General features: G+C 49.0%; 4 protein-coding genes across 5 annotated transcripts in view; 2 read left to right on the top strand and 2 right to left on the bottom strand.

Annotated features, from left to right (window-relative positions):
- Positions 1-1153: 1153 nt before the first annotated feature.
- LOC119275386 lies at positions 1154-4082 on the top strand. Its single transcript, XM_037556202.1, has 6 exons — positions 1154-1498; positions 2471-2591; positions 2944-3065; positions 3171-3292; positions 3376-3535; positions 3789-4082. The coding sequence occupies exons 1-6, from the start codon at positions 1191-1193 to the stop codon at positions 3796-3798; spliced, it is 843 nt and encodes a 280-aa protein (XP_037412099.1). The 5' UTR covers positions 1154-1190; the 3' UTR covers positions 3799-4082.
- A 1441-nt stretch (positions 4083-5523) lies between these two features.
- Positions 5524-7481, top strand: LOC119275383 (putative pentatricopeptide repeat-containing protein At1g17630). Its single transcript, XM_037556198.1, has one exon. The coding sequence runs from the start codon at positions 5524-5526 to the stop codon at positions 7462-7464; it is 1941 nt and encodes a 646-aa protein (XP_037412095.1). The 3' UTR covers positions 7465-7481.
- Positions 7449-8326, bottom strand: LOC119275385 (phosphopantothenoylcysteine decarboxylase-like). The gene is made up of 2 exons (XM_037556201.1): positions 7895-8326; positions 7449-7805 (listed from the first exon to the last, which is right to left on the bottom strand). Exons 1-2 carry the CDS (start codon positions 8237-8239, stop codon positions 7530-7532), a joined length of 621 nt encoding a protein of 206 aa, XP_037412098.1. The 5' UTR covers positions 8240-8326; the 3' UTR covers positions 7449-7529.
- A 137-nt stretch (positions 8327-8463) lies between these two features.
- LOC119275384 overlaps positions 8464-10375 on the bottom strand; it is a 4403-nt gene continuing 2491 nt past the window's right edge. Inside the window, exons 1-5 of one of the 2 annotated variants that reach the window (XM_037556200.1) lie at positions 9812-10369; positions 9367-9419; positions 9171-9270; positions 8954-9052; positions 8464-8860 (exon numbers count right to left, since the gene is read on the bottom strand). In XM_037556200.1, coding sequence (XP_037412097.1) covers positions 8699-8860; positions 8954-9052; positions 9171-9270; positions 9367-9419; positions 9812-10114 — 717 coding nt within the window. In that variant the 5' untranslated portion in view covers positions 10115-10369 and the 3' untranslated portion in view covers positions 8464-8698. Of the gene's footprint in view, positions 8861-8953; positions 9053-9170; positions 9271-9366; positions 9420-9811; positions 10370-10375 lie in introns of those variants that run through there. The other variant, XM_037556199.1, reaches the window with a different exon arrangement.

Here is a 10375-nt window from a genome sequence, read left to right as displayed (position 1 = left end):
CTATGTTGACAATACATTTCTATTCCCAATTGAATACCAACTTCCTCACACAATAAGACCTCAGTTTGCTCGGGAAAAAATGTCTTAGGTAGTGGGAAGAAACTATTTTGTGTTTTTAAGGGGGCAAGTACTACTTTATGTGGCAGATTTTTTTAGCACCGTAGATTTCTTTAGTATTTCTTTTTGAGCCCAACATATTTTTTTTGTGCCAAGGGTCGGCGGGAGGGCTCCGTTTTTACTCTTTTTTTAATCTTGCTAGGGTTTGTGTCCTGCTCAGAAAGGCGAGACGACGACGGCTCCCTGAAGATGAAATAAAGGTCTCACCGCCTAGCCCCCATTCCGGCGGTGCGTCTAGCATCGTTGGTGGGCGTGTGGAGGTGTGTCTCTGGCAGATCTACCTTTTGTGGATTTGCTCGGATCTCGTCGTTCTTCGTCTACGTTCGTGTGTCTTCGGTTTGGATCCTTCCGATCTACATTATTTTTCATTGGCGGTGGTTGCTGTTCTTGGGTGTTGGTCTTATGGGACCTTAGCACGACGACTTCCCGACTGTCTACTACAACAAGTTGTGCCCGATTCCAGCGATGGAGGGGCGATGACGGCGGCGCGCCTTCGGCTCGTTTCAGTGCTTGTAGTCGTTGATAGGTGGTGTACGGATCTGGATGTATTTTTTATTTCTGTTGTTTGTTGTACTGCCATGATTGAAGATGAATAGATTGAAAGATTTCCCGCAAAAAAACATATTTTTTTAATGAAGCAGCTTTTTCGTAGGAATTTTTTTTAGACATCTCACCAACTTTATTGATTCAAAATGGTGTTCATATGTACAAGGATTGGGTCGTGAGGATCACCCGATGCCGATCTATATCTAACATACAAGCAAATTTGATAAGATTATGAGCTTCAAAATTAAAGATCGTACGTTCATAAAAGAAATTACAAGACTGAAAGATATTCTTTCCCTCTTGAATTTCCTGAATGAATGCTCCACACTCAAGACTCAAAGACTGTGAATTAGTGACAGATTTTTTTTAGCAACATTTTTTTTAGGGGTGCATAGATGTTTTTTAGATTTTTAGATGATGTGGTGTAAAGGGAGAGAGAATCAAAAGAAGGCCCAAAAGAATAAGACGGCCCAAGAGAATAGAATCTAGGCCTGAAGCCGAAGAAACCGCCATCTGAAAATCTAGGCATGCATCTCGCCGCCGACTACCCCCACCGCGGCGGTGGCCGCCTCGGCCTAGGGCCATTCGCGGCAGCCGTGCTCCGCACCGACAACCGTCGCCGTGCGATTGCAGGCGGCGCCGTCCTCGCCTCGGCGCTGCTTCTCGTGGCCACACCACGACTCCGCCACTCGCCGGCGCTCCACCTCTTCGCCGACATGCGCAACCTACTCGGCGTGCCCAACACCCTCAACGTGCTCACCGCCTACCCGCTTCTCCTTGCTGGAGTACCAGGACTTATCCTGTGCCTCTTCGGCGGTGGATGCTTCGGCATAAGGTGAGCCATATGCCCTTTCCCTTGCTCGCACACCAGCTATTTGGGGAAATGTCTAGCTTAAAGAACTAAACATGTGAATATATATATTTTTGCTTCACATGATATGCATCATTTTGAGGGTTTTGCTATACTTGTTTCTTTAAAGAATGGGATGAATAATCAAATTGTCAAATTCGCAGTAAAAGACCTTGAACAATTTTGTGAAGGACGCACATCTTATCAATTATGCTTGAGAACCTTACAAGAGAGTTCTTAGTGTGTACTAGTACCTACTCCCTCCGTTCCGATTTCCTCGTCGTGATTTTAGTTCAAATTTGAACTAAAACCACGACGAGTAAATCGGAATGGAGGGAGTAGCAAGTAAGAGCACTTATTAATGGACGATGACCGAATTAAATGTGAGTATTGCAAAAGGATGGCCATGAACATGACTCACCATGGCCCAATGAGGCTTCAGCTCCACTGATTGAGAATATGCAGTAATGCTCTAATCAAAGAGAATATTCCTTATCCAGTGGAAATTGAATTTTTTTTCTCTTTTATATGGAAAATTTACCATGTTTTCCTACCTATTGCTAGATTTCTTGATGGAATGCATGAGCTTTAGAAATCCGCAGTCTTGCAACAGAGTAGAATAAAACAGTCGGTGGGATTTGAAATGTGGGTGGTAGGTTAAAATGTGTCAGTTAAGATGTGTATGATATTCCTGCTTGCAGAAGTCTGTCATTTAGTTCTCAACTAATCATCCTGTGGCTTGCTCCCTAAAGAAATATTCTAGTATCATTGTTAAAAGAACAAGCCGGAGTGAAATGATAGTGTGCTCCTTGCATTGTGTTAAGTTTCACAGAAGTAAAATTTGTAGCTGATATTTGTTACTTCAAAGAAAATTGTGCTCTCATGTTCTGCTGAATGTGTCAAATGAATTATACTGGTGTTAATAAAACCTATGTTACTTTTGTGGAAATTATGTAGCTTAAGGTGGGAAGCCTTGGGATGGTTCCTCTTCTATGTGGGGAATGTAGGGGCAGCATTTGGCTCAGCTTACTATCACCTCAAGCCAGATGATGACCGGTTAATTTGGGACAGGTTGCCGGTATTCTAAACATTTCTTCTTTCTGCCATCCTCCCCTCTGCAGTTTCCTAATTATTAGTTTGTCTTTTTGGTGTACTTAGGGACCGAGCTATTTGTTAATTAAACTTCTGATTTGCCTAGTTTGGACTCTATTGGTAAATTACTCTGTTCAAAATGCAGTTTGCCTACTTACATTTTAAATTCAAGCATTCACCATAGGCGAAAAATATTTGTATCTGGGTTTCTATGTGATTTAGATATTAATATTATTGCACTATGTATCTGATCTGAATGTTCTTTTGGTGCATAAACCAATGGGATCCATGAGACCCTTTGTTGAGACGAATGTTTACTGGATGCTCTCACAATGCAGATGATGATGTCGGCCTCCTCGCTTTTGTCGATATTGGTAATTGAAAGAGTTGATGAGAGGGCTGGGTTATCTTGTTTGATCTCGCTCTTGTCTCTTTTACTGGTGAGCAGTGCGTGTGAAAGGTATAGACAAGTGCCCAGTTGTGGGGCTTCTTTATTCTAATATCGGCGTCAAATAAATTCTGAAAATGTGTATGTAATGTGTTGTTCTGGCTTGGCTGGCTGCAGGATTCTTGATGATATGCGCCTGTGGGTAGTTTTAAACCTGGTTCCTTGTGTTGCCATTCCTGCAATGCTATTCTTGTTCCCGCCAAAGTATACACACTCAAGATTTTGGTTTCTTGCTACAGGTAAGGTAACAGTGAATTGATCTAATGCATCGAAACTTATTAACCTTAAAAAAAAGTCTTATTTAATTGGTATCTCGGTGCAGGCTTTTACCTTCTGGCAAGATTCGAAGGCCTTGCCGACAGAAAGGTTTACAGTGTGAATAGATATTTCATTAGCGGTCATTCCTTGGAGCACCTTTGCTTCGCCATGGTTACATTGATACTTACTGTGATGCTATCCTTCAGAAATATTAAGATCGCCAGGTACCAATCAACTGATGTTAGTCACATTTCATTTCTCTGAAGAGCTGCTTTCTTGAATCACTCTGGTTGATTTGGTAGTTTGTTAGGGTTTGTTACTCGCAAAGGTGTTTGGTCCTCTCTAAAGTATATAGTAATATGCTAGTAGTTGCTTAATACCAATTGCTTCTGTAGTTAATCGCGCTTGACAAATCATATGAATAAAACACAAGCTACAAGGTTTGGATTAATCTACCATTATGTGTCTTCTCGACAGGGACTCGTGACTACAACTCCACCATTGCTTGTTTGTAACAAATGGCAAATTTCCTGTCAGAATCTCTATGTTCGGAAGAGCCCCTCCAGAGTCCGGAAGCACCTGAAGAAACATAAATAGGTGATCTATGTATCCTATCTTTCCACTACCTGGGTGACTGAGGCCCTGCATAGACATTATTTCAATGTATGTTCATGTCGTGAGTTGTTTGTGTTTGGAGCTTGTTAACTTGACCAGCAGAAACATTGGAGGACTATATTGCAATTTATACAGATTTCAGCTGTCACAAAACCATAGATTTGTTGCTCATCATAGTTTGCATCCGCTGATTGTTCGAGGTTTGCTCAGTTCCTCGAAAAAGGGATTGTTCAGTAGGGTTGTACATCTGTACTTTGCTACTGGCTAACAACAAGAAATGTTGCTCCACCAGCTGGAGCATTATTGAGGGATACAAACGGAAAATTTATTGCGGGAGGGAACTAGAATATTGATGTGTGCGCAGATGTTCTTTCTGCAGAGGCCATGGCTCTTCGGGTATGGCTTGATTTTTTTTCGTTTTGTTTTTGAAATGAACATATGCTATTCCATTACGACGACCTGCTGGTTAAATCACCAGCTACATCGTTCATTACAATCTCAGGAAAATGGCCGAACCAAATTTCATAGCTGCCAGTCCCTAAGCTCCATATGCAGCTAAGACAGGTGCTGCATTGTTACAGGACCTTGGACATACATAAAGATTAACATTACCAAAAGCAACTTTCATTTTGAAATTTAATCTCCAGCAGCAAAGGCTCCCAGTGGCGCTAGATCACAGTTCTGGCTTGAGATCGTTTGCTTCAGTACCATGGAGTCCATTTCAAAGATGACTTGGCTACACCCATGTTGGTTGCTTTATTAAGCGTGTTTAGTAGTGCCCGTGTTTTAGCATGAAGGGCATCAGAGATATGTTCTAGATTTCCTGCACCTGCGGTAATGAGCGTTCCGCAATCATTTCTTACAGTAAAGCCCCAAAAGCCCCACCCGCCTGAATGTGTTCATGAAATGCACCATCAGTGTTTAGGAGCTCACTCGGCGGAGGACTCAATTTTTAGGTGTTTTCCTGCTTTTGTTCATGAAATGCACCATCAGTGTTTAGGAGCTCACTCGGCGGAGGACTCAATTTTTAGGTGTTTTCCTGCTTTTGAGTCATTCTTGCCGGTTGACGTTTCTGTATTCATAAGTGTGGTGAAGATAATATATCATCCGAGGATATGATTTTATCTCCAATATGGCTTGATTCTTGGGTTAATTGGATAAATGCCCAGTCTGTTCGGTGATCAGTTTCGACAAAGTTGAGGCAATTTCTCTAATGAATGATACGCATGCTTGTGCGTATTCGAGGAAAAAAAAGTTGAGGCAATTGAGACAGTGATCGCTGGAGGCAGATCTTTGGGTGTAGCTGCAGCAATCTTCCCACAATTGTTATCACCTCGTTTGTGAATTCCCGCAAACTATCTTGGACATTGTTATAAAGAAGCAAATTCTGTTGCGCATGAATTGGCCACAAATGGCTAGGTCTGGATTTTGTAGTACTAGTACTAGGTTTGAAGAGGTTCCAAGTGAACTGATCGCTCTATTGATTCAAGAATGTAACTGTTGTCACAAGCTAATAAAGGGATGACATGATAAAAAAAAACAAGAAAGCTTCCCAGATGGGCGTTTTGCTACGCCGACTGGTGGGACCCAGTGCCAGATGAGCCGTTTCCTCCGAGCAACCGATTCTCGTCGATGCCACCGGCAGCGCCGCCGCCTCCTCTCCGTCGTCGCTGGCGGCGACCAACCGATCCGCGACCTCCCGCCGACCACCTGCGCGATCCCATGGAACCGCCTCCTCCGCGCCCACATCTGCCGCTCCCGTCCAGACCTTGCGCTCGTGCTCTACCGCCGCATGCGCGCGCTCTGCCCCACGCTCCCCAACACCTACACGCTCCCCCTCGCCCTCCGCGCGGCGACCTCCCCACGAATCGCGTCCGCCCTCCACGCACACGCCCTCCACCTTGGCCTGCACGCCCACCCGGACGTCGCCGGCCAGCTCCTCGCCGCCTACGCCAGGCACGGCCGCGCCGACGAGGCCCGCCACGTGTTCGACGCAATGCCGTCGAAGAGGACCACCATGTCCTGGAACACGCTCCTCTCCGCGTACTCGGTCTGCTGCGACCCCGACAGTGCAATGGCCACGTTCTGGCGCATGGCCGCCGCCGACGAGGCGCTCCCCGACGCCGTGACGTGGACGACGCTGCTCTCGGCGCACGCGAGGTGCGGTAAGCATCCGGTGGTTCTTGAACTGTTTGGAGACATGCACCGCAGCGGATGCGAAGGGAACGCCGAGTCTGTGGCCGTGGCGCTCTCGGCGTGCCCTTACGCCGGCGACCTCTCATTGGGGAAAGGGAGGGCTATACATGGCTACGGCGTCGCGAAGGGCGTCGTCCGTGGCTACCTGTTCGTCACCAACTCGCTGGTGTGCATGTACGGCAAGCTGGGGAAGATGGACGACGCCCGGGAGGTTTTCCGGGAAGCCAGGGAGAGGAACACCGTGACATGGAACGCCCTCATCACCAGCTACGCTGCTGCTGGGATGTGCGACGAAGCGTTGGACGTGCTCGTCCGGATGGAGCAGCGTGGCGGCATGGTTGCTCCCAATGTGGTGAGCTGGAGCGCTGTCATCGGCGGCTTCGCGTCGTCCGGGGACAATGAGCGCGCACTGGAGCTGTTCCGGCGGATGCAACAGCAATGGCTTTCGCCAAACGTGGTGACCTTAGCTACTGTTCTCTCAGCCTGCGCCGAGCTGCTGGCGGTGCGGCTGGGTCGGGAGGTCCATGCCGACGCGATCAGATCCATGGTTGACCGGCACTTGCCCGTCGCGAACGGGCTCATCAACATGTACGCCAAGTGCGGGAGAGTCGCCTACGCACGCACGGTGTTCGACAGTATGAAGAGCAGGGACCTGGTCTCCTGGAACTCTATGTTGGCCGGCTATGGGATGCACGGCCTGTGCGACGACGCCCTGGCAGTGTTCACAGACATGGCAGAAGCTAAGGTCGATCCTGACGGTGTCACCTTCGTCGCCGTTCTGTCGGCGTGCAGCCATGCAGGGCGCGTGTGGGAGGGCCGCCGGCTGTTTGATCAGATGATGCGGGAGCACAAGATTACCCCGTCCATGGAGCACTACACGTGCATGGTCGACCTCCTGGGGCGTGCCGGCTTGCTCAAGGACGCGTCTGAGCTCATCGAGACGATGCCGGTGGGAGCCGACCTGTGCGTTTGGGGAGCGCTGCTCAACTCCTGCAGGATCCATGGGGACGCAGCCATGGCCGAAGCCACCATCGCGAAGGTTCTGCAGGCGGGCGCGGAGACCACCGGCAACCACACGCTGATCACGAACCTGTACGCCGCGTGCGGGATGTGGGACGACTCCAAGAGGGTGAGGGTGATGACGAGAGAGGCCGGCTTGAGGAAGAGCCCGGGGCAGAGCTGGATCGAGGTGAAGAACAAGGTGTTCGCCTTCGTGGCCGGCAGTGTGCCCCCGTCAATGCCCAGAGCTGAGGAGATCTTCAGGGTGCTCGACGATTTGTACAGCGCAATGGACGACGAGAGACGTACCATGGAGGACGATCATCACATTGTAAGCGTTTGATAGAAGAGAAAGTGTTTGCGGATACACCTATCTCGTACAGCAGGCAAACAGAGTGAGCAAGTCTTTCAGAGTGGCTCTTGTGAACCGAAGAAGAGCCTGAGGGTCCTGCAGATCTCGGTGGGCTCTGCCATGGCGCCGTTGCCGTAGTCCCCGCAGGCGAGCCGCTTGGTCACCGGAGGGATGAGGGAGACGCCGAGGCCGGCGACAGCGTCGAGGTGGCGCCTGGTGAAGGGGTTGTCCCACATGAAGGTGTTCATGGCCGGCGCGACGTAGATGGGCTTGCTGTAGTCCCACGCGCGCACCACGCACGTCAGGAGGTTGTCGCACTGCCCGCCGGCGATCTGAGCGCGGCAGATCGAGAGAAAAAAAAAATATCAAAACAGGACAGCACAGAACGCCGCAGGTGTGTCCACGGTATTACAGTACCTACCTTGGCCAGGGTGTTTGCCGAGAGCGGCGCGATGAGCATGGCGTCGGCCCACTTGCGCAGCTCGATGTGCAGGACCTCGTCGCCGATCCTCCCCCAGGCGGACCACTCGTCGGCGTCGGTGAGGAGGGCGACGCCGCTTGGGAACGACTCCCTGTCGATGAAGTGTAGGGACGAGGCCGTCGCCACCGCCCGGACGTCGGCCCACTCGGCGAGGCTCCGGCAGAGGATCTCGAACTTGATCGCCGCCACGCTGCCGGAGGCGGCGACCAGGACGCGGGGCCTCCGAGGCTGGGCAGCGGCAGCGTCCGGCGTCGCGCCCTGCGACGGCTGCTTTCGCGTGGCCATTGCACTTGTGAATTACGATGGCTCTACGTGTTGGAAATGAAAAGGCAACTCTCTGAAATCACTGAAGGGAGATGGGAAGTAATTGCGGCACTCACACCTCTCGAGTCTCGATCGCAAACTCAGCAGTAGGGGGACAAGAAGGGCCGGTGTTAGCTGGAGAAACAAACAGCAGTAAATTGCGCCAACGATCCAGAGCGCAGCAGCAGCAGCAACAGTCACCACCCAAGGAAAACACATTTTCATTTGGATCTGCCCAGTTCAGATCTTATTCATAGCCATGACTCAAGAGTTCAAGGCACAGGGGGAGGCCCAAGAGCTTGACGAGCACGATCACACCGTCCATGGTTTCAACACACACAAGTTCTCACCAAGGGACAAATTCAGTTTCTAGTTCCTGGAGTCTTAGACTGGCAACGACGATGACAGTCAGTGCGATCGCCTAGTCTGCTGTCTCACTGCCTACATGCTGTCCGAGATCGACCTCAGCTTTCCGTGACGACGCCAGAAGGCGTCATCCTTCTTCTCCACGGCCAGCAGGTCCTCGAAAGCGGTATCGCGTACCCCTTTGGCGAAGGCTGCTTCACGGATTTTCTTCTCCGCTTCATCGTTGCTCTCCTCCATCTGCCACGGAGAAAGGTTTGGTGTCACAACATCTGGTATGTTCATATCAAGGACCAAAGGTACTTGCTTGCGAGAAGAACAGAAGCGCGTTACCAGTTTGTAGCACGATGACAGCTGAAGCTGCTCATGAAGATTATGGTAAATGCTGGCATCTTTCTTTAGTCTTTCATATTCAAATTCCAACTTATCCACCTACAGCAATGCCCAAGGGTATAAAAAAGGCTGAAGTCGGCACAACATTGCACCTTCGAATGTTAACAGCATTTCTTAGTTGATGTCGGTATGGATTTATTTTTCTCTAATGCCTCACCTGTTGACATAGGCGAAGGTGGTCATGTGAAGACCTACCATTACGACTGTTAGATAACATGGCCTTCCTTATTGTGATGCTTCTTCGGGTGTTCTCAGACCTGAGAAGCACAACACATCACTGAGAGTTTGTACAACATGTGAGGTATGCATGTCTGAACTCTGAAGGGTAAAGCTGAATGCAAATAGTCACATACTTTTGTAGTAGTTCGTCCCTCGCATCTACAAGAGTGTTAAGAAACTCATGGACCTGAAAAAACAAGGTAGAAGTACATGGAGAAATTGGTAAAAGGCACGAAGCCGTGAAGATAACAAAATATACTGTTTTCGGCTGCAAACTTGCTTTGGACAAACCCTCCAATACAGGTATGGTCCATGGTGATCTAACCAAATAAAGGTAAATCTTTAATCATATAAGCACTGAAACCTTAAATTCTCATAAAAACACTAATTAGACGCACAGATTCTACTATGCCCAGTTAAACTGCACAATAACTCCACACTGGTGCACAATTTAGCTATGGAAGTTCACAGAACCACCAAAAATTATGTTCCTCTTTTAGAACGCACTCAAATCACACCAACCTCCACATTCAAATCAATTGAAGATGCAAAGCAGAACCGAAGAAAATAGTGTACAACCTGGTGAAAGAATTCTTCAATACCACCAAAAGCCCCAAACAACCGACGATACTCCTTGGTGATCCTTTGTTTCATTGGACCACTCAACCGGGGGAGGAGCAAGGTGTTCGGTGTTGGCCCCTTTTCCTCCTCAACAGCCCCCAACTTAGCTGTGCGATCCATGCCCTCCTGCTTCCTCCTCGGGTGTTTTCTCTTCTTCCCACCGCCACCAGCAAGTGGCAATGATGGTTGGGGTGATTGAGGTGGGACCTGACGGGACAGGATGACACTAATAGCAAGGAGGACGAGATGGGAAACCCGCATGGTTGTAGATCTGTCGCGGAAGGTTTGCGGCGAAACCCACAATCGCAAGAGCAATATAAAGCTAGATCTAGATTTACAGTCTACACAAAAATGAATTCTAGTGGGGGTCACGGGTTACCACTTTGCTTGCGGCGTGTTTGCGTAAGAGCAACTCTAGCAGATGCCGGAAATCCGCCCTCCCCGCAAAATAAGCACCGATATACGGTAACGGATGAAAAAGGGTCCCGAACAGGTACTGTATATTGGCCGGACTCGTATATT

Source organism: Triticum dicoccoides, chromosome 3B, assembly GCF_002162155.2.
Source record: "Triticum dicoccoides isolate Atlit2015 ecotype Zavitan chromosome 3B, WEW_v2.0, whole genome shotgun sequence".
Classification (NCBI taxonomy): domain Eukaryota; kingdom Viridiplantae; phylum Streptophyta; class Magnoliopsida; order Poales; family Poaceae; genus Triticum; species Triticum dicoccoides.
Note: the sequence above shows the minus strand (reverse complement) of the source record. Positions and strands in the feature narration are given on the sequence as shown.

Bases quoted from the DNA above. Each gene is read 5' to 3' on its own strand.
- LOC119275385 (XM_037556201.1), bottom strand. From the start codon at position 8,239: ATGGCCACGCGAAAGCAGCCGTCGCAGGGCGCGACGCCGGACGCTGCC. The intron at 7,806-7,894 runs GTAGGTACTGTA...TGCCGCGCTCAG, and splicing joins CGGCAAACACCCTGGCCAAG to ATCGCCGGCGGGCAGTGCGA.
- LOC119275383 (XM_037556198.1), top strand. From the start codon at position 5,524: ATGAGCCGTTTCCTCCGAGCAACCGATTCTCGTCGATGCCACCGGCAG.
- LOC119275386 (XM_037556202.1), top strand. From the start codon at position 1,191: ATGCATCTCGCCGCCGACTACCCCCACCGCGGCGGTGGCCGCCTCGGC. The intron at 1,499-2,470 runs GTGAGCCATATG...GAAATTATGTAG, and splicing joins GGTGGATGCTTCGGCATAAG to CTTAAGGTGGGAAGCCTTGG. The intron at 2,592-2,943 runs GTATTCTAAACA...CTCACAATGCAG, and splicing joins TAATTTGGGACAGGTTGCCG to ATGATGATGTCGGCCTCCTC.